The sequence below is a fragment of the Pteropus alecto genome, unplaced genomic scaffold (assembly GCF_000325575.1).
Source record: "Pteropus alecto unplaced genomic scaffold, ASM32557v1 scaffold22, whole genome shotgun sequence".
Classification (NCBI taxonomy): Eukaryota; Metazoa; Chordata; class Mammalia; order Chiroptera; family Pteropodidae; genus Pteropus; species Pteropus alecto.
Window position 1 is genome coordinate 1331348 of NW_006434839.1, and position 22575 is coordinate 1353922.

The 22575-nt window shown below is 50.1% G+C and overlaps 1 protein-coding gene across 1 annotated transcript in view; it reads right to left on the reverse strand.

The window, feature by feature from the left end:
- The window catches only part of LOC102877890 (transmembrane protein 178B), a 104571-nt gene that overhangs the window by 14887 nt on the left and 67109 nt on the right, over positions 1-22575 (reverse strand). The window contains exon 2 of the mRNA XM_025045844.1: positions 12200-12337. Within this exon, the coding sequence (XP_024901612.1) occupies positions 12200-12337 (138 nt within the window). The remainder of the gene's footprint in view (positions 1-12199; positions 12338-22575) is intronic.

Sequence of the window (22575 nt, forward strand, 5' to 3'; positions counted from 1 at the left end):
ACGACGGTCTAGCTAGTGTGACAGTAATAAGGGCCCTCAGGGAAAGGAAGCAAATGAATGGCCCACGAGAAGGTTGCAAAGGAGATACTGGCAGGTGGTGACAATCGATGGAAAGGTGCAGGTGGAAAAGGACTCAGAGGTGACTGACAGATGCGCTGAGGAAGTCAAGGAAGAAAGCTCATTTCCCTGGGGAAAGGGAATGGACGGGAGCAGACATCCATCAGGTACCTACGGCGAGCCGGGTGTTCAGCACTGTGCCATAAACATAAAGCACACGCGGAACGGATGTCGAGAGAGGACAAGTCTCGTCCAAGGCACGTGTGAGGTTCCAGGAGGACGGAGACGTCTAGTGAACAATTCAAACCACGAGCCTGGAGCTCAGAAAAGACTGCTCCATACACAGGTTCCGCACTCAGCTGTGCGGAGGTAATTATCACCATGAAGGTGGCATTGTTGACAAGGGGACATGTTTATGGGGAAAAAGAAAAGAGAGTCGGAGCCCACATTTACAGGTCGAGCAAAGAGCAAAGAAAACAGAAAAGACACGTAGAAAAGGAGAAACCACGAGTGCTGTCGCAGAAGACGAGAGGTGAGAGTTTCGGGAAAGACGGAGATAGGAAAATTCTAGTGAGGTCAGGAGGAGGAGGTTCTAGGGCACGTGGAGCAGCCAGGAGTAAGCAGCTCTCAAGATAACGGCTCCCGTGACTCGGTGAGGACGGGAATCAGGCTCCAAGAGATGAAGTGGGTTGGAGGCTGAGCTGCAGAACTAGCAAGCAAGGGTTCTTGTTTTCGCTAGACGAGCCCCGAGCTTTCGTCTCAGGGCATATGAAGAGACAAGGCCCTCAGCCAAAGAGGCTCGCTTCCTATTTCTCTAGGAAATATTCCTTGAACAGAATCGCCCTCATCTTTTCTGCGACCTCAAGAGCGACGCCCTTCGTCTACCAGGACAAGATGTCTGTGTGGGGGTCAACTCTCACCCTATCAGGTCGTGAACAGCTGGAGGATTGTAACTATGTCAAGGAGCTAATTTGTTACCTGGGAGACAGTGCTGCATGATAATGAAAAACCCGGGCTTCAGAGATGGAATCCTTGGTCCAGGAACTATGTGCCCTCGGACCTACACTCTCTAAGCAAGGGCTAGGAGCTGCAAAGCAGGGAGAGACAGCAGTAAACTAAGCACGCGTGAATGAAAATGAAGAAAGTGCTCACTCTGTGCCACGCAGAGTTCTAAGCGCGTTACGCGTCTTATTTAATTCTCACAAGCCCGCAAGGCAGGTACTATTTTTCAGATGGTAAAACTGAGCTACATCAGGGATACATGTGCCTGAGGCTGTCGGACTTTGATTCTGACCTGACTACCGAGTTGACCTGCATCGCACTGGGACCTAAAGCTGTTTTTAACAGTCTCGTGGTAGATGTGACTCCCTTCGTGCCCTCTGCACCCCTCTTTCTCCTGTCCCCCCGGACATCTACCTGCTCCTTGCTGGCGGGGGCTTAGGAGGGCCCCCCTAGCTTACACATGGAAGCTGTTTAGGGACTTGCTGGTTAAGTCCTCGGGCCTCCGTTTTCGTCCCAGGATCCTTCTCCTTCCTCCTACAGGTCTCAGGAGCAGAGAGGAAAGAGCGGGGATTAGTCTGAAGACCTCGGATTAGGGCTCCGCCATTTACTTAACCGCGTGACTCGAAGCTCGCTTCACCGCGCTCTGGGCCTCGCTCATCGTCTACAAAATCAGGGTGGCGACGACGACCTTAGGGGCTGCTAGGAGGACGAAAGGAAGTAACGTCCCGAGAGCACCTACCGTGGATATGGCGAGATGCTCGCTGAGCGCTCCCTCGCCCTGTCTGCCTCCTCCACCTGCCTCCTAAGGGGCTTTGCAGGTCAAAGGGGACCTCACTCTCCCTTTGCAGCCTGGGAACTGAAAAGCGCTGCGACCATATCTGACCCCCTGTCCGCCCTTTTTGAGTGACCAGCACCTTCCTTCCCTAAGCGTGGTAGGTTGAAGATGTCCTCATTCTCTTTACTGCTGAGAAGACACAGAATTCTTTTGTTTTTAACATGTTGCATTTTGAGATGTCAGTCATCAAGAGGAAAACAGCCCACTGTCTAGGTGCCTAAGACGCAAGCAATTCCAAGGCAGGAAGCAGCTCCACACTACCCACTGCCTCCTCAGCAGACACTCGAGGACCGGTTGCTTAGTTAACGAGCAGTAAGCTCTGGGCGGCCTGTGACGGTTCACTAAGGTGGGGACGGCTCGCCCATCTCACAGCCGCTTCTTATACATCCTTGATCTTTTGATGGCTTCTACGGATAGGATGGGCGTATTTTCCGAACCCCAAATCAAGACACATGATATGAAACGTGATCTGGTAACAGTCAAATGTGTTTGCAATCAGAGTTCCAGAATGTCAGGGGTACAGCAGCTTGACACAGGCCCTCATTTCTCAATTATTTTATACCTGGAGTTAAAAGAGTAGTCACCACCTACCTGTCCCGAGCGCCTAAGTTCTGTGAGGATGAAAAGGTCTGTCCACTGGAGTCATCTCCATAAACCCAGCTTTACGACCTCCCCAGAATCATTCTCCCACCAGCATCTCCTAGGTCTTCAAAGCCAGCCCCAGCCCCCTGTGCAGTGTGGACAGACAGCTCAGGCTCGCCAGGCTTGCTCCACACCCACCCATAGGTGGCATCGTCACTGCTAGGTGCAGGGGCCCCGCCCTGGGCCCAAAGGTGTGCCTGACTGCACATCGTGGGGACTGCCTGGCCCTGCTCCCTCTCAGATCTGGACCACTTCTCCAAGCCAGCACTCTGGTACCCACAGAGAGCTGGAGCCCTGATATCTGTCTGCACGCTCCCACTCGCCTGCTGGCGATGGCCTCTCGGCCTCTCTGAGGGGACCCTGTGTCTGGTCTGGGCCATTTTCCCTGGTGTCTGGTACTCTGGCTTCGATCCACACACGCGTGGCGTGTCTCAGACATCCAGGTAATGGGGGTGACAGGGAGCTTCTTGAGGGCAGAGCCCCCCTCCCTCTCCCCTGGGCCTGGCTATTTCTGATGCCACTTCTCACCTCTCCTCAAACCCCTCCTTGTCCGCAGGACAAAAGAAATGAAATTCCTCCTCCCTCACACCTGCTCCTCCCTCTAAATTGTGTCCTGGAAGCAGCTTCTAAGCCCAGTGGGTGGTCTCCCCATTTACTTCAGGACCCAGCATTTTTCTTTGATTTCTGACTTGTTCCAAGGGCCAGAAGCTTGCCCGACAAGTCCCCTGTCTCTGAAGCTTGCATGCCTCTGTGAGAACATCCTAGAAGAGCCACGGGGAGGGAGGCTTCTGAAGTTGCTTTAGAAACTACCTAAGTTTCCATGGTAATCAAGCCCTGTGGAGTCGCCGCCACATTCTGGGCCTTTCTGTTTCCACTAAAGAGGCTGCTGAAAAACCTGCTCTTTCTCAGCCACCACCCCAGTAATGGAGCCGGTCCTCTGGGCACCCTGCCTTCTCGCCCTGCTCCCGCCTGCCCGCTCTTGCTGACAGTCCAGCCTCTGCAAGCAAGGGACCCCGATACAGTGTCGCAAGGTCAGTTTCTATGTCAGGAGGGTCCCAGCCTGAATCTGGAATGTGGTCACTTGATAATTTAGACATGTCTGAGCACGTCTGTGCTGGTACAGGCACGGCCAGGAAGGCACCGGGCTGTGGAGAAATCACTCATCCTGACCGACACCCAGAATCGTCCACTCTACGGCCGAGACGCAGAACCCAAACCGGGCCTTACTGCCCAGAGCGACCTAGCTCTGCTTTTTTTTTATACTTCCAGTCTGTCCTGTTCACAGATGTGGTTTGATCATTCCTTAGAGGAACTTCCCAAAAGATCCACCCGCTCTTCTGCTGAAAGCATCGACGGGCAGGGCGTGCTCTTCGGATTTGTCACTTCCGCTGTTCCCACCAACCCTGACGCCATCGGATTCTCACACGATCTTAATTCAACGCCTGCACTGAAACAAAAGCCTGAACCCCGACTTCTCACCTTACCTCCCCGCGTCCCCAGACCCGGCCAGTTTTACAAGGAGGTGCGTTTCCCTGTCGCAGTCAGCGGTAAACTCAGCTAAGTCCTAATAGCAGGTTGTACTGGCAACATTCGGGGAGTCGGCTTTTGACCTAAGGGAAGGGGAACGCGCGTTTTGTGCGATTATTCAGTTGTCGAACACGAGGGGTGATTTTAAGCAGAGCAGACCTGGCCTGAGTTAGGGGGATGGGGAGCTGCACACGGAATAGGAGAAAGACCAGATTTCTCACGATCGGGGGCGGCTGCAGCAGAGGCTGAAATGTCCGAGGGTCAGGACTCTGGGCGGGCACGATGCTGGAGGCTGAGCTGGGTAGCCGCGTGCGCGCTTTAATGCCCGCTGTCGCTGTTTTGAAATTCTTAATAATGTTTGGATCGGGGGTCCTGGGTTTTCATTCTGCACTGGGCCCCCCAAATTATGTCCCTGGTTCTGGTTGGAGGGGAGGAATGCTCTGGGCCTATGGCAGCGCAGCCCCTTCGGGGGCGCGTGACAGCCCCCCACCCTGACCTGGCTACCCGGGACATAGAGACCACACCCCATTCCCTGGACGTGGGTGTGGCAGCTTGTCAAAGCTTCAGCTATAGCTACCCCAGAAGGGAGCCAGACCACTGATAAAAGTCACGCAATATCACGTGGTCGCCGGGGGAGAGCCCCAGGACAATCTGTGCAGCAGACAGAGAGCCGGGCAGAATAAGGAATGACGACCCGTCAATCAGCCGGAGCGGACCATGGCCTCCGGCTGTGACCTCTGTCTCACCCTCTACCGACGATGTCACGATCATCCTCTTGCTCAACTTCTTCATACTCAACCAGCTCATCGCCATGGCAGGCCCCAGTCTTCCTATGGCTCACTGCCTCCCTTCGCTCAGGCCTCTGCTCTTATGTTCCCACCCCTGAGTGGCCTCCGGGCCCAACCACTGCTTCCCCCATTTATGACGATGCCCCTGTCACGCTCCAGCTCCCTCCCAGTTTTATTTTTCTCCATAGTTCTCATCACCTGACATCGTATCATAAATGGAAGGAACTTGGCTTTTGTCTGTCTCTCCAACTAGAACATAAGCGTCACAAGGGCTTTCTCCTCCTCCCCACGATAGCCTGTGCTTAAACAGCGTCTGGCACATAATGTAAATCAATATAATAGGATACGATATAATATAACAGCATAATAATAATACAATAATATACTAAAATATGACAAGAATGATTATACCATAATATGAACGAATGACTGAATGAATGAATGAGTAGGGTGATTAGCCAGAAACGTGTTACCTGTTCAAGCAATTTCGTCTTTATCATCCCATGGCCTGTGTGTCTTTGCGTGATGATGGCCGGGCTGGTACAGGGCTGCTCAAAGCAGAGTGTCACTAAGGGTGGTCATTTATAAAAGAAGTGCCTCAGTAGCTAAAATAATTATATCTAAAGATTGAGAACAATGCCAGGCACTGTCCTAAGCCCTTCACACGAGATCTCTCTGTAACTCTCACAACCGCGCTTCATGGAGACGCTATCATTCGCCCTCCGTGACAGAGGACGTTGAAAGGCGGGTGAGTAATTTCCCAATGTCACACGGCTCCTCCGAGGCTCCTTCGGTCCTGGACTAGTTCTCCATTGTAATTAAAGCCTTGATTTCCCCTTGTCCTTGGGTGGTTCTACTTCCTGAGCAAGGACTCTGACCCCCAGTTAGGGACTGGAAGGTGGCTCACGGGCGAGTGTGGGCAGGGGGCTCCAAGGGTCAGAGGGTGGCTCTTCCCAGAGAGCTCTCCTGGATGCCTTCGTCGACCACCGTCCTTTCCAGCTCCTTCCGGAGTCCGCTCTGTCTTAGCAGTTCCCTCTGAGAATTCAATGACGAAGCAACCTCTGCTCGGGGAACCTGTGGCTTTCTTGACCTTCTGAGCAGGCAGGTTACAGGACATTCTGACATGGCCTTTTTTGACCAGACTTGAGTGTGCAGGGCCAAGGCTGCTTGCTACACTTTCAAAATGCAAACCTATTATGGAAGCCAGTCCCACTGGCTGGCAAGGGTGTAGTTCCTCTGGGACCCCTTCCGACTCTAAGGTGAAATGAACCCTCCATGCTCCTGCAGCCCGGGCTGCTGGAGGAATCAGCCCTGGCCACTCATTCTACACTAGGCAGGTGTGGATGTGCTTTCTCAACCCTCCTGCAATGTGTCTCCTCCCTGAGACGTCTCTGCTTTGGGTGTAATCATCAAATGCTAACAAATAATCAAATGTGCACCTTCCGGTGGGCAAGACCCGTTCCACGGCGTAAGGAGTGAATGAAGCTCTGCCGAGGATCTTGAAAGAAAGGTGGTAAGTCATAAGTCAGAAGAAGAGTTGTGAGGTTCTAACGAAATGGCACGTGAACCTACAGAAGCAGCTCGGCAGGGCGAGCAGACAGGTTTGAAGCCCGGGCTGTTCCCGATTGGTCGCAATAGATTATGGACACTTCTCTGCCTACTGGAATGGACTTCGCGTAGGGTACGCACACACCAGTAACAACCATCGCTGGCTGAGGGTTTCTTATAAGCTTTGCCTCATGGTAAGTCATCGGCTTACTGAATTTATTCTCCCTCCCCAGAATATCTGATTTACATGGTTCTCCCCTCTCTCGCCCATGAGTTATGAAGTTTGAGGCATGGTGCCTCCCGGCCTTAAGGAAACATCATCCTAGCCATGTCTCTAAGTCGTGCTAGAGTGAGAAATGTCAGTGGGAGAGGCTGACAGGAACCTGGGTGTCGTTCTGCTTCACAGGGGACCCTAAAAGGACTTTACTGCCATAAAGAAATAGTCCTCCGGGCAAGACCCATGTGCCTTGGATTTTTCATTTTAGGCTTGCAAGTTCCCAGAATTGCCAGGCCTTTTTCAAGGTCATTGTTTATCAGAAGAGCGATGTCTGGAGTTCACTGCACTGATGATCTGCTCTCTGGTGAGCCTGGTGGTTGGGGATGGGGGGACATTTGACATCGGCAGTTTACAAATCACTGCAATTACTCAAACTTGATAGCTTGAGCTGCTCTAGGGCATTCTCTTGTTCCCCTGACCGACTGGGACAGTAGAAAGGGTACGGTGACCACAGGTGGTAGGAAAAGGACATTTAATGATTTCCTTTTCCCATTACCATCCATGCCCTCGATTATGGCCATCATCCTCTCCATCTGTCCCAGAAACAGAAAGGGAATAGAGAGATTCTGGGGACGCTGGCACCTGCTGAGAAGCACAGAATTGGAGCCACGCTAGTGGGGGAAGATGTACGTGTGGCACAGGGCGTCACGGGGTCCTCAGCACAAGGCGCTGAAGGCAGAGGCAGCAGGATGGGCTGTGAGTCTCCAAGTTGGTGTCCTTGGTCCAGCTCTGGCTCCAGTTACACCATTCACTAGCTGAGTGACTAGGACAACTGACATAACTACTCTTATCTGGAAGCACAGAGAGGTCAAACGGGATGGTCACTGGGTCCCTTCCATTCTTAACATTTTAGGAGTCCAAATTAAAGACAAAACTCTCAGGAATTCATGTATAATTTCCACCCTACTTCTAAAGGGAATTTGAGACATTTCATACCAGAAGTACAGAGACCCTAGGACTGGTCAAATCAAGTTTAAAAAGAGAGTAAGAAATCCCATGGATGGGAAGACAAGATCAGGAAAGAAGGTAAGCTAGGTTCTTTCTTGAAGGATTACTGTTCCATCGAGACAACACAAAATACTTTCTCTCTGTTGCACAGAGTTCGCTTTTGCGATGCATTCAACAGATATTTGAGAGTGCAGACACTATTCCGGACACGGGGGACAACTTGGAGAAAAAGGCAGACGAGGCTCTAGAGTTCGTGGAGTTTACATGTAAGTGTTGGGATGGGACAGTCAATAAACAAAAAGAGAACGTTAAAAACACTACAGACACCTGGTGCCCAGATCTTAATTCCCAATCCCCCTCTCCAATACAAGGAACCAGAGAAATGGCTGATTTTAGGCTGGGGCAGGATATACACGTGATGAGTCTGGAGTACCTCAGTGCCAAAAAATAAGGGCTCAAAAAACAAAAACAACCAACAAAAACCCACGTCAACAGGAGCATGTCAGAGGGACACTGAAAGAGCTCCCAATGGCCAAAGCCAGGACAACTGGAACAATGAAATAAACAAAATATTGGATTATAACCCAAAGCATGAAATAAATATCCATGAGTCCACATTGATACATATAAATGATTGAATAAATTAAAAAATAGGGAAGAAGAGACAGATCCCCCGTGTAGAAGAATTTCGAATACTTTATGTAGATAGTCCATCCTAAAGGAGAGAGAGCCTGAATGTCCGCTGTGCCCAGTGACTTCCTTCCAAAGGGGACAGTCTGGGAATGGGGAAGAAAGAGTAACCAACACCCACTACTTCAGCCAGGTGGTCAAGGTCAACATCAACAGTAGTAAATCACGGCGATACCCTTGAAATAATGCGATGAAAATGGCACTTGACCCGTGTAATCTTCCTCTCCAAAACCCATAACCCTGGATAAATTATTCTTGGTTGTATATCCTGGGTCTTCTAGAAGGTGTTTAAGTCAGACAGGGAAAGATAAACACTATATGATTTCACTTATATGTGGAATCTAAGGAATAAAAAGAACAAACTAATCAAAAAACAAAAAACAAAAAAAACCCCATAATCCAGTCTACTCATGAGAAAAACCTCACACACATTCCAACAGATGACCAGCCTACAGTGTGAATGACCGGCACTCCTCAAAACTACCGAGGTCGTCAAAAATAAGCAAAGTCTGAGAAACTGTCACAGTAGGAAAAGCCTGAGGAGACGTGACAGCTTCATGTAATGGGGGATCCTATTTGGGGTCCTAGAGCAGAAATAGGACATCAGATAAACACTAAGAATCTGAATAAACTATGGACATTCGTTAATAACAACGTACCATCGTTAATTGTAACAAGTGTACTCTGCTAACAGAAGATATTAATAATAGGGAAAGTTGTGTGCAGGGTCAGAGGGTAGTATGGGAACTCTGTACCATCTGCTTAAGTTTTCTATAAACCTAAAACTTTTCTAAAACATAAAGTCTTAGAACAAAAGGGATCTGAAGGTCAGAGATGGAAGAAGTCAGAGGCTCTGTCCTGTTGGCCTCGAATAAGCAAACTTCTGTGAGTCCCGCAGCTGCAAGGAGAGGAATTCTGACGACATCATGGTCTTGGGAGAGGACCTGGGCCTCAGGTGAGACCCCGGCCCCATCCGGCATCCTGACGACCGTTCTCTGAGAACCGAATTAAGCCGGGCCTGGAATTCTGATCTACAGAAGCTGCGAGATAGTAAATGTTTGTTGTATGCTGCTAAAAATTTTAACTAAAACCAAGACACAACAGCAGCAACATCACAGAAAGTAAGAGTGTCCTGCAGAAAATTAAATTAAGCAGCGAGAGTGGCGGGATGGTTCATTACATCGGGAGGGCAAGGAAGCTCTCTCTGAGGCTGGAATCTAAGAAAGCCGGCCACGGGGCGCGGGCAGGGAAGGCGCTGTGTGCACGAGGCGGCTCTGAGGTTCACCCAGCGAGTGAATTACAAGTCACCGTAGCAGTCACACGCTCCCTCGCCATGCTGCTTCCCCCCACCGCCCCGCCCGCCCCATGTCATCCTGTTCCTGCACTTCTGAATACCACGGATGAGTCATCAAGACGCTTGTCTCTGGCAGTTGCTGGGACCCGAATGGTGCTGCGCCAGTTCGGACGAGATTCTCCCCTGGAGGCCCTGCCAAGGGGAAGACTGGGTCCCACCCACCTCCCCCAGCCTCCTGGCTTGACACAGCTGCCCGACTTCATTAATTGCCAACTCTGGGTTGAGTGTTAATTAAACGATTGGTTGCTAGTTATTTCACAAGTTGCGGGGTGCCCTCTCTTTAGCCCGAGGAAATAGTTGAATCTGGGGCAGAGAAGTGCCCGGTGTGGACCATCCTCCGTCACGTTGGAACAGAGACGAGGTGGTTCATGGCATCTTTCCATTTTTATTTTGGCCCTGGTAGTTTCACCTATTTAGACGCTGGACCCCAAATTTGCCTTTTTCATTCTTGCTCACACCTCCTTCTCCACCTGCTCACCACACGCATGCTGCTGTTAGACCCCGGCTGATCTCCCTTGTCACTCGATCTAACCCTTTGGGCACCTGTCTGTCTGTGCTCAGTTACAGAAGCCTGACATCCACTCTGGGTGAAAGCTAAGGCTGTGGACCTTTCTGTTCTGCTTTGCTGTAAATACCGGTAGTTTGAGTGAATGATTGTTTTGCTGTGTCCATGAGGTGGCTGTCATAGGTAGCTGCCTCTCCAAGTTCTTCAACAGGTCAAGCCTAGGAGGTTAACTCCTGGAAGGCAGGAACTGGTCACGTTCTGGGAGGGGCTGGTGCTGAAATGTCTCTTTTGGACACACAGGGTTCTTTAGGCCAAGGCATCACTTCTGGGTTGACACCCCCACCTCTCAGTGTCCCCCCCTCAGCACAGCAGGGGTTGTGGAAGCACAGCTTCCGTCCTGAGTCTGCTCCTCCCCAGCTCCTAGCTAAGCAGCTCCTGGGCACAGCAGATGGCACTGCTCTGGGCATCTGGACCCCACAGCCATTGGAAAGGACACTAGCGGTCCCCCTCTGTCTCCGGAAGCTGACATCCGCAGCCCAGAAGGGAGCTGTCAGAGTCGAAACATCCTGGAGACTTAGCACCTGGACGGAGGTGAGCCACGTACCTGGCCTGGAGAGAGGGGGAGATGAGAGTGCGTGGGGAGCTGCGGACACCTCAAAGGGGGGGATGACAGCGTGTCCGCTCCCCAAGCTCCCGGGCTCCTGCTCGGCCCACAGCGACCTGTTCACTCAGCTTTGCTTGCATTCCCGGGGGGCCTCTCCAGGGCCTCGGAAAGCCCGGGTTGCTGGAGCCTGTCTGTAAAACCACGAGCCCGAGCGAGAACACTCGCAAAAACAGAGCACCTCCGCTTTTAGCTTTTTACATTTCGGGGTCCACGCAAAGTTTGGACTGGGAGGTGGAGACGGAAAGGATTCCGCTGCTACTGAGACTGTGCAGATCGAGCTGACCCCTCGTGTCGCCGGAGAGGACTCTGAGGGATGGAAAAGGTCGGCAGGGCAGGTTTTGTGGGACACCAGAGGAGGGGTGTGGGGAGTGCCAGAGAGAGCCACCTGGGCCCTCCCTCCACCGGCCTCTGTCACGAGCGAGCACTGGGGTGGGACCCAACCGTCAGGCCCCCGACAGATTCTGTCACTCTCTTCCTCGCCCAGCCCTCGGCTCGCCAGGCCTCAGGGAGCTCTGCACACCTGGAGGGACAGCCCCCTCCGCTCCCCAGCCTGACCCACTCCTCAGCTCCCGCCTCTGCTCAGAAACCCAGAGCCAATTTGTCACCAGAGGGGCCTGAGCTGGGCACGTGCGCATGGCGCCTGACGCCTCACTGTCCGTGGGCAGAACTCACCTCCCTCTCTCTCCATAAACACTTCTCACTCCCTCTTTCCAGGCCCAGCTCCCCGCCGCCCAGCTCCGCACATGCGGCGGCCACTTTCCTCAGGCTGCGGTGGGCACACTCAATGGCTAGCGTCGCCTCTGAATCGAGACCCACGCCAGAGACCAAAAAGCACGTTTTAGCTCTTCTGGGAGAAAAGGGCACATGTAGACCGCGGAGTCACGTTTACGTCCCACAGATGGTGGCCTGTTCCTGTAGAACCACACAGTTCTCTGTACCCACAATCTCTTATGAGGCCCGGATAGGTCCTGTGGCCATGGTAATGACAGAGGGTGAGAGACAGACATGACGGCCCCCCCATCCTCAAGTCTGGTATGTGTATAAAATGCCCAAGTATCCGGGTTCATGCTCCCTCCAGGTCTGATGCGTCTCCCAATGCCACAGCCACACCGTCTCTCCCACGCCAGGCAGTCAGACCCCCGAGGTAAGGACCACGCCTTATCAGCCTTTGCACCCCCAGCAGCTGGCACAGTGGGGAGTGGTTAAGAGGAACTCAAAAACCCTTTGATGAATGAATGAATGAGTCGGTGAGCAGAACCCCGCCCGAATCGTGGCCTTCAGCTTCTGGGCACCTAGCCATTCCCCCAGAACCTAGTAACTGGGACCTTTCCGCCCCCACGGCCCCCAAGCCTGCGGCCTTACCTCCCATGAGGAAGAGCAGCCCTGCCACGTACTGCATAAGGCCTCGGTCCCAGCAGCAGCCCAGCACGCCGATGATCCAGCCGAAAAGGATGATGGCCACCGCCATGCCCATGAAGCCGGCCGTCATCCTGCGCAGGTCTGTGGGGGAGCAGGAGGGACACGGTTACCATTAGAGCCTGGAACTCGGGGTCAGGATGCACCCCGACCCCAGGCAGAGGGGAAAGGGCGCGCACTGCAGGGGCAGGAAGCCAGCCTGTCCCTCTCAGGGAGGCGGATACAGCCACGCTGCCTCCACAGAGCAGAGAGCCCGGATGACGACTGTGTCCTTGTGTGCAAAACCTGCCCGGACGGCTTGGTTCCCGAGTACAGGGAGAAGGTGGCATCATAACGGTCATCATTTCTTGTACGCGTCTTTTGTGCCAGGTGCAGGGCTGTCCTTCCCAAGCATCTATCTCAACCTTCTGAGACAGGTACCGTCTTTATTCCTATTTGAAAAATGGAGCAACTTGCTGCCAGCCATACACCAAGTGAGTGCCAGATTCGGGCATCCAACCCGGATCTGCATGGCTCCCAGGTGCTGACCTCTCAGCTGGGTGGGGTCTGGGCAGTCTGGCTGCAACTGCTAAGGTCTCCCTCCCCTTCGCTCTAGGGTTTGCTGGTCCCTCCAGAAGGCCCGGGGTGAGAGGAAGCTGCCTGTAGCTCCCAGTTCCTTCATCGCCACGCCAGCAACCAGGCCCCAGCTTTCCCTGCATGTGGTGTTGCCGGGTGGGGAGCCACACTTCCTGCTCTCAGACTGAGCCCCCAAGCAACACCCCCGGTCCCCTGGACCCCAGGTCAGCTCAGCTTTCTGGGTCAGGCCCTTCCCTGCTCCAGGCCTCACTGACCCTGCCAAACAAAGTCCAGCATGACCCCAGGGGGTAGGAGGTCTGTCTGGAAGGGAAGTATTTTTAGCAGAAGGCAGAGGGCAGAGCTGCTGCTGTCCTGTCTTGGTCAGCTTCCCTCCTGGCTACTCCACGGCCCTCCGGTGCATCCCCCACCCCACGTGCCTCACACTGCTTCTCTGGCATCCAGCCTTCTTATTCCTCCTGGGTGACACTCCATCCACTTGTCATGGACCCCTCCCACCCTGCCCCAGCACCCACCCACCAGCAGCTAGCTCCCTGTCCACCTATGTCATCCGTGGGGTGGGGGGAGGGGTGTCCACCTATCTACATTTGAGCCTATCAGATAGCCTCAGTCCCTCCCACAGGCATCCGAACAAGAGTGACGCCACTGCCCCGGTCTCTACCTGGGGGACACTGCCAGAGAAGCCTGGAGGACCCCATGGGCATTGCCTTCTCTCAGGGGAAGGGAGAAGTGTGAGGGTGGAGGGGAGGTTCGTAGGCCCTGAAGTAGGCCACGGCAGTTCTCGTCTATGCCTCTGGGACACCTCGGGTTCCCTTTTCAGAGAATGGGGGGTTTCTTGGGGAAACCTTGGCCCCTTCAGCAGTTCTAGAGACAGACAACCCTGCTGAAGCCATAGAACCCCTCTCTGCTGCACTTGGCCTTGCTCGTTGGAAGGCCTGACTGGTCCCCCAGGCTCTGCAGACCCATGGGAGCCAAGGTACCGCTTGGGGGAATAAGTGAATAATGTGTCACGTAGGGTGGGTCCTCTTGGGCCAGGGAAAGGAAAGTGGGCTGGGCAGGAAAAGGGAAATGCAAGTCAGAGAGAGAGGGAAGGTGGTCACCAGAGGAGGAAAGCGAGGTGTTCTACTTAGAGGAAAACAGGAAAAGGCAGAAAGAGAAATGGAGAGGATAATTCCCCTCCTAAAAGTTCCAAGACCGACAACGGTTATCTGTGTCACAGGCTGGGGACTGGCTGTGGCCTCTAACACAGATCACGTGCACTTTGCTGACTCTCAAAGGGCTACGTCAACTGATGATGTGGAAAGAAGGGTGAAAACCAGAGCTTGGGCTTGAGTATTGTCACCGCCCCAGGAGGATATTCACCGTCACCCTGTGAGCCGGACTTTGCCAGAGCCACAGAAATTGTACAGCTGGTTATTTGTCCTCAGGCCTGTGTGGTAACTCAGAGCAGCTGCAGTGACAACTTGGAAGGCAGCTGAGACAAGAAATACTCCTATTTTACGGATAAGAAAAAGCCAAAGAAGTTAAATAATTAATCGATAAACAGTCTAAACCGGTGAACTAAAAGAAGAATGAGTTGGATTACTGAGTGGGAAAATAAAATTAATAATGTAATTAAATACCTACTGGGTTATCCTGACAGGTTGAATAAATGCATTCCTTCCTCTCAAATAAAGCCAAAGCCAGAACTACAGTGAAGAGATTTTTTTTTAAAAAAGAGAAATTTACAAGGATGGGGGGTGGCAGGAACGCGGATGACAGCAAAAGATGGGAAACTGCAAAGCCGATGGGCAGTGTGACTGGCCGACAGAGAGAGCCAAACCTAAGGCCAGTCTGCCCAATCCCCAAAGCCTCACGAACTGGCCCAGCAGGTCCCTACGGGCCAGGTAGTTAGCGGGGAGGGATATAAAAAGAAGATTTGGTGGAAGCTGTTTGAGACGGAACTAGATTTCCAGATCTCCCCAGCCACTCCCGGGCACCCCCACATCCTGGCCCCAGGGCTGGAGTGGGAGCACTTAGGACAGGGGTCGACAAGCTCAGGTGAGGGCTGGCTGGTCAGCACAGCCGAGGGCCATCACCTGCAGGGAGGTTACATGGCTATGCGCGTATAGAATGTTGCGAGCTTATCTTCCAGGCCCCCGCCCTCCTCTGCCTGGCTCCCAGAAGCTGGCTGCCTGGCCTCTGCCCTCCGGCCTGGAGGCTGGGAGAAGTCTTTCTAGTGATGACCAGCACAAGGGGACACACTTGGACATGCCGACACCGGGGGGTGCCCTGCAAGCAGCTCCTCTGACCACTCTCCAAGGAGGCCCACCCACTCACTCAGGCCTCCAGGCAGCTCTCGAGCACCCCAACCAGACAACCACCCACCAGATATCTGAGAAAAGCCTATAACCTGGAAGAAAAAGAACCTGAGAAAACACTGAGCAGGGAGAAGAAAGAAAAATTTTAAATTATGATTAAAAGTATTATTAATATTCCCAGAGAGATAAGAGAAGCAACACAGTTTGCCTCCGTGAAATAAGAACAGGATACTATCGAATGGAACTATATGGCAAACAAAAATACCACCTTAAAACAACAGAATCGAAATCACTGAAATTCATATCATTTATGTATTAACAGTCCTATCCTGTTCCAAAAAAAAGATGTAAGGAGGCTTATAGACCACACACAGTACAACAGGATAAAAATAATTGATGAGGAAATGAAGGAAAGAGAAAATAAAGAAAAGAAAGATAAAGCCAGATTTACATTCAGACATAAAATTTAGTCCATGAGGCCTTCAGCAAGGTATCTGTTCTGTATCTGAACTGAAAGGCATTATATATTATTTTCATTGTCTTTAAATCTCTGTTGCTTTTTGTTTACACTTGAGTAAATCCCCAAGGGTCACTCTGCCTGTGGAATGACCCACATGAGATGGCCCTACTCCTGCCCATGGGGGTTACCCGATGGTCAATGTGACCCCTTTAGAAGGAACTGCCTTTTCTTTTTTCAAAATAATTTTTTATTTTTCAATTACAGTTGACATACAATATTATATTAGTTTCAGTGTACGGCACAGTGATTAGACATTCATATAACTTATGAAGTGATCACCTGATAAATCTAGCATCTCTGACACTGCACATAGTTATGACAATATCATCGACTATATTCCCTATGCTGTACTTTAACATCCCCGTGACTATTTTGTAACTATCAATTTGTGCTTCTTAATCCCTGACCCCTTTTTCAGTCATCCCCAAACCCCTCCCCTCTGGCAACCATCAAAATGTTCTCTGTATCTATGAGTTTGTTTCTATTTTGTTCATTCATCTATCTATTCTGTTCTTTAGATCCCACATATAAGTGAAATCACATGGCCTTTGTCTTTCTCTGTCTGACTTCACTCAGCACGATACCCTCTGGGTCCTTCCATGTTGCTGCAGATGGCAAGATTTCATCCTTTTACGTGGCTGAGTAATATTACATTGTATATACACACCACCTCAGCATCATTTACAATAACCAAGTTATGGAGGCAGCCTGAGTGTTCAACGAGAAACTGCCTTTTCTAGTCTTTGTGACTGCTCGCTGTGCCCGCAGGAGTACTTTGTATCCAGGTACTTATATCACTTGTATTTCTTTTCCCATTTCTTTCTGCCTCTTTAGGAAAAAAAAAAAAAAAAAAAAAGGAAAGGAAGAGAAGGGAAGGGAAGGGAAGGAAAAGGAACATTAACACATCTCTCTGAAGCTTTGGAAAAATATTATGCATGGTAAGCCTAAGAATAATCCCCTTGGAAAAAACCTGGAACAGAGAGGTGGCCTCTGAGGCTAAAGCTGAGATAAAGAAAAATATTCTTACGCGTCATGTTGGGTTTGAGCCCATGATCTGTATTCCATGACCTAACGTTTAACATTCAAATTTTCGAAATGAAAAAGGTTCATTCTAAACTTTTTAGCAATAGCATTTAGTTCAGCACAGTGGAGAGGAGTGGGCAGAAGGGGTTGATGACGAGGGGGGCGGGGTGGAGGAGGAAAGGCGAGGAAAACCATTAAATAGAACCAAAAAAAGCAGTTCTCCCTCATGGAAAAATTTTGATTTTGAAGTTTACACTGCTATTAACATTTAAATTGAAAGGTATTGCTTGCAACTCTACACGGGAAACCAAGGCATATGCATTTAAATAAACACCACTTAGAGAAGAAAAATATATATGCGCTCTGAATATCTTTCTATTTGCTCTTTCAAGATCTCGCAGAAAAAAAAATGATAATTTGATTTAAAAAAAAAAAAAAAGAAACGAGAACGGTGAGGGTAAGTATATGTTAGACCTTGCTGTGATGGTGAAGACTTGGACAGAGGGAGAGAAGAAACTCTCTTAATGGCCCCAACATCAAGAGTGTGGAGTGACCAGCAAGGTCATGGTCCTCCCCTGCTGGCCACACAGGGCACTCTAGGTGAGCCTGGTTGGTCAGAAGCCTCTCCCTTCTGTAAGATATAAGCACATTGCCAGTGGAAGGGTGTCAGCTGCCCTGGGAGCCAGACATTCATTCATAACTCAGTCCCTTGGGGTTCAAGGTCACAGGAATTAGAACGCAGAGCAAGATGATGGGGCCATAATTCAAGAGTTTTTGCCTCAAAGGGTCAGCCTGGAGAGTAAGAAGTAGAGAGAGAGAGTCTGCAATGAACACGCTGGCTATCGGATCAGCTCAGGACAGGTTGATCAAAGGAGAGGGAATATTCCAGGAACAAATTACTGCATGGCAACCGTCTCTGAAGGAAGTGGGGAGCTGGATCCTGGGTAACCATCAAGAGATTCAACACATGGCGATGGAAGCACAGATTCTCGGAACCAGGCTGCCTGGGTTCAAATCCTGGCTCTGCCATTTACTGGCTGCGGGAACTCAAGCAAGTAAGTCCACCTTCTATATTTGTAAGTGGAAGACAGGACTCACTTCAAAGGGTTATTAAAAGGATTAAATGCTTAGAGTAGTACCTGACATGAAGCTTGATCTATGCAAGCGTAAGGAGAAATGGAAGTCACTTAAAGTGGTTCTCTTTTTCTACACATGCCACATCTTTTGCATTTGCTGTACGTGAGCACGCAGAAACTGAGTAACATGTTGGAGATAGGCCCTAATTTAGGATTTGGTGCCCAGGGGGAGCGGGCTTCTCCTGTGCCTCTCAGATAGCTGCAGAGGCCAAGGTGAAGAGTCTATTTTTCTATTTATTAAAATTGAGATGCTTTCGCCCTAGAGTGTTGATGCCTCATCCTCCCAGGACCAAATCAGCTGGAGGCTACAGCGGCTAATAGCAGAGGTGCTGCTGGCCATAGAGGCCATCTGAACCCTGGGCTCTCGCAGTGAGCGCTACACTGATCTAGAAGGAAGAGGCGTGGGCAAGGCTACCGCTCTGTTGGGAGGGTTTCAGTGATCTCGCCAATGAAAACCACAACAGAGAAGGAGCTAACAGGAAGTTTTGCCTATAACTTTCTTCTAGAGTGTAAGTTGGTTCAGGATGATAACGCTGTTATGTTTAAGAAATTATTTTTACGTGAATACAAAATCATTCTTCCATTTCCATGAGAAAATGCCTGACTTTGGGGCTTCGCTTCCTCAAAGGTTCTTTCCTCCATCCTTCTCCAAGCCCCCCAGGCTGCAGTGACAACACTCTGCACTTCCCTGAATGACCTGGTGCTTTCCTCTTCCCCCGATGGCACTGTGCTCTCTGCCAACATGGCTGCCCACACGCTCCACCTGGCAAGCTTCTCGTCACCCGTAAAGATTTTCCTGACAAGTGAATGTCTAGGAGGCTTCCAGGGCATGTTAGCAGACACGCGTCCAGTGCTCAGGGCTCCTGTAACTCCTGTCAACATGTCGTATTACAAGTATTTATGTCTCTCTCCCTCCAATAAATGAGAGCTTGTTCAGGGCTGTGGTCATGTCTGATTTATTTTGTTCTCATGTGACTGACATGAGCAGGTGCTCAATAAATGTTTGCTAAATGAGATCATCGCCCCACGCTGTAACAATGACTGAAACTGTGTGCCCCACAAAATACTATAGGGTGAGGCTGTACCTATCCAATTCAACCCAATTCAAATCGTTCAAATGTCACTGTGATTTGAAGACGATTTCTCTCCTCTAATATGATTTTGTTTTTAAAAGCCATTGTGAACTAATGTTTAAAAATTCAACGTATTTGTTTATCATATGCAAACAGAGTATCAACATAAGTCCAAAGTCCAGATCGCACAGAACCATGCAACGTGGAGGCTTCTTGCCATAAAGTTTAATGAGCACATATGCTACCCCACAGATTATGAACCCCATAGATATTTCTGCACTGCCCCCCAAATCAGGAAGAGATCATGGGGGAGGGTAGTTGCTGTAGAAATTTTAAAAATGATTTTTGGGTCAAATAATGGGCTGGAAGTTTCCTCCTCCCCGACCCTACCTCCGGATTAAAGAGCTGCCATAAACAGGGAGGTTATATGATGCTGCCATATACAAATCACACCCACTGTCAAAACAATGGAAGGCAAACTGCAAAATCTGTACTCGCCTGATGAGAGGTAGGTCAGCAGCTAAAGCAAGTGCCTGGAGACAAGAAAGGAGAAGGGGGAAGAACCCAGAACTGCGAGGCAGAGTCCCAAACCAAAAAACAAAAAACAAAAACCAAAAACCAAAAACAAAAAACCCACAAGGATGACTCCTTCTCCCTGCAGCCGCTCTGCTAAGCCAACAGCAGAAGCTGCAGGAGGGAAAGACGAAAAGAAACTGGGGCTCAGCCAACTAGATACACCTGGGTGGACCCAACTGGGCAGCCAGTTCTTGGTCCCAGGGGTCTTCTTACTGTGCGTGATGAGCTGGCCGAGTAGAATCCTCTGTACTGCCCCAGAGAAGCTCCCATGTCCCTCCTCTATATCATGTATCACTGACAGCTACTCTGGGTGCAGAGGCTAGAAATCAGGGTGGCTTGGCAAGAATGGGCCCCCAGAGTGTCCCCACAAAGCAACAAAAGTTGGGAGCTTTAAAACACATCGGCACCTTAGAGGGTGCTGTACTTGCCAGAAAAAAATGCTGCAGGCACCTGAAAAGCGGTTGATGGCAAAGAATTTGAAATGCCTGGAGAAGGGGAAGATAAATAGGGATGAACATTTATTGTGCATTTACAACGTGCAGGTATTGTCCTGAGCAATTTACGAAGAAGATGGCCATTCAGCCTCCCAATGGCTCTGTAAGGTGGCTGCTATTTCTGTCATTTTGTAGACACAGAAATCGAGGCAAGGGAATTTCAGTTGATCAAGGTCACACAGCCAGAATCTGAACACCAGGATCTACAGGCGGGTCTTGGCAGGGACCTCGGTCTGCCCATGCCCTTTCCTTTCCTCTGTCCCTTTTGGATTTCAGGTCACTTCAAACCCCAGGAGAGATGTTAACATTCAATAAAATATAACAGAATATTATTTGGCTATTAAATTACTCTTTTGAAGAATGTCAATGACCAAGGAAAAGTTTATAACAGAAAACTAAATGAAAAATAATGCACAAGCCTATGTGTTCCATATGATCCCTACACTTAGGTTATAGATGTGAACCCGAGCAGGTGCATCCAGGTGGGAAAAGCAAGGGAGAAGTACAGCACACGTTAAGTGGAAACAAGTACTTGCTATGACTTAGTAGAAGCTAAGTTCTCTTCGGCAGTAGAACTGATAGGAATTGGGGACTGAATGTCGAGTGAGAAGGGAGAGGGGTAAGTCAGGCTTCTGGCTTGGATGATGAGAAAATGGTGACAATATTGACGAGGATCCAGAACAAAAGAAGAGGCACAGAGTGGTGCTTCTCTGTTTGGGTTTATTTGTTTGTTTGTTTATCTGGAGGGAGTGTGGGAGGAAGGACAAGAAGAACAGATCTCGTAAGAGGAGAGAGGCTGTTAAGTTTGTTAAGCGCCTAACAGGTCTCTAAGTGGAGATGTCCCTTAGGGCCCTGGCTGTATGTGTCTAGTGCGGGGCCGGGGAAGAGATTAGTGCTTGAGATGTTGATGAGACTCGTGTTAATGCTGCAGGATGGAGCGCCTGCTCTCCCAGGGTAGGTGTACAAAAGCGAGAATGAAAAGTGGCTACGGACATAATTTGAACACCCGCATTTAAGTGATGAGAAGAGAGAGGAGAGGAGGACGAGAATGGATGGCCAAGAGGGACGGGCAGTGGGAGACATCACGGGAGGGAGAGGGAGAAAGGGTTTCAATGACGGCTGATATTCCCGAGATCAAATAAGACATCACGTCATAAAACATTCATCGAAGACTTCCTGAGCACCAGCTGGATGCAAGCACTGTGCTAGCAACAGGGAACGCAGTGGTTCATAAAATTGGCACGGTCTCTCCCCACGTGGAGGCTTACCAGATAGTCAACTAGGAGGTCCCCCATGACCTTGACAAAGACTCCTTTAGTGGAAGTCAATCTCACTGAGTTACTAGGAATGAATGGGCGGAAAGAAGTAAAAGTCACTTTAAATATAATGCTTTCAAGTAGACTGATTGTAGAAAAGAACAGGGAAATGGGCTGGCAGAGTGGAACACAGAGGGACGAGGACTTTTTTTTTTTTTTTTGGAAATATGCGAGACTTGAGTCTATTTCTATGCAGAGGAGAATGAATAAGCAGAGTGGATAAACCTGAACACCAGAGACAACACCCTCTCACCTACTCGGAATTTGATCCAAACCAAACGGTCAGACCCACACGCAAACTCAGGAAAGTCCCTGATTCCACTTGACAAACACCCTCGCTGAGATCCTTCCAGGGCTCCTACTCAGAACCGCCCGTTTTGTAGGAAGCGCCCATCGTGGAGCATCCCTGTGGGCCTCTCGCTTTGCGCTCATTCATTCGGTCACCAGTGATTTGCTCATTTGCTCTCAGCCAGGTATTGTTCTACAAAGATGAGCAAGACAGCAGCCCTTCCTTCGAGACGGCCTCAAGCCCACGAAGCCTCGGCCTGTCCGCCATGTCTCGTGCAATCGATCAACGGCTTGGAGAACGGAGGTGGCATTGTTTCTTCATTGTGTCTCTCACGGCATCTAATACATGGCAGGGACTCTAAATCTCCATTTCATGAAGGAGTGACTCTGCTCCGTCCAGTAAAGACACGAATGAGTAGGAGCTCACAGTGTCTCTCCCAGAAGTTCAGTGAGCAAATGCCAGAAAGGAGCTGGCATTTATTCGTCACTTATGTGCCAGGCACTGGTGACAGTACGTAACTCACTTAGAGGCAGTCGATGAGAAAGCTTTCTTCGATTTGTTTTGTTGAAAAGTGATGCCTAATGGCTTCGCTTTTATGTTTTCAAATATTTTCCACTTTGTAGGGCTTGCTTTCTATGCTTGAAGTGTCTCACGTGATTAGAAGCATTTTTCATGCTTCATGTGTAGTCAGTCACTTTCGAATTTTGCCAGTGTTTGGCTGTGGGGTCTTTTGTTGAGTAAACGCTTACCGTGTACTTTGTGTCAGGTTCTGTAAGAGACAAGCATGCCCACCCCGTGGCCTCGCGTGTGCCTCTCTCCCCGCTGCCCTGGGTGTTGTCTTTGTTCGTGGCAGGCTACTGAAGCCTGTTCCAGCGAGGCCAGGGTCATTGGCAGATACGTGAAAACCCAGAACACGACAGGAAACACTGGGCAAAACCTTTTTTGCTGTTGTTCTCTCAAAGGAACCTGGTATGTTTGATTTATCTCCAAGTTAGAAAAAAACGTGGATCATGAATTTTTTT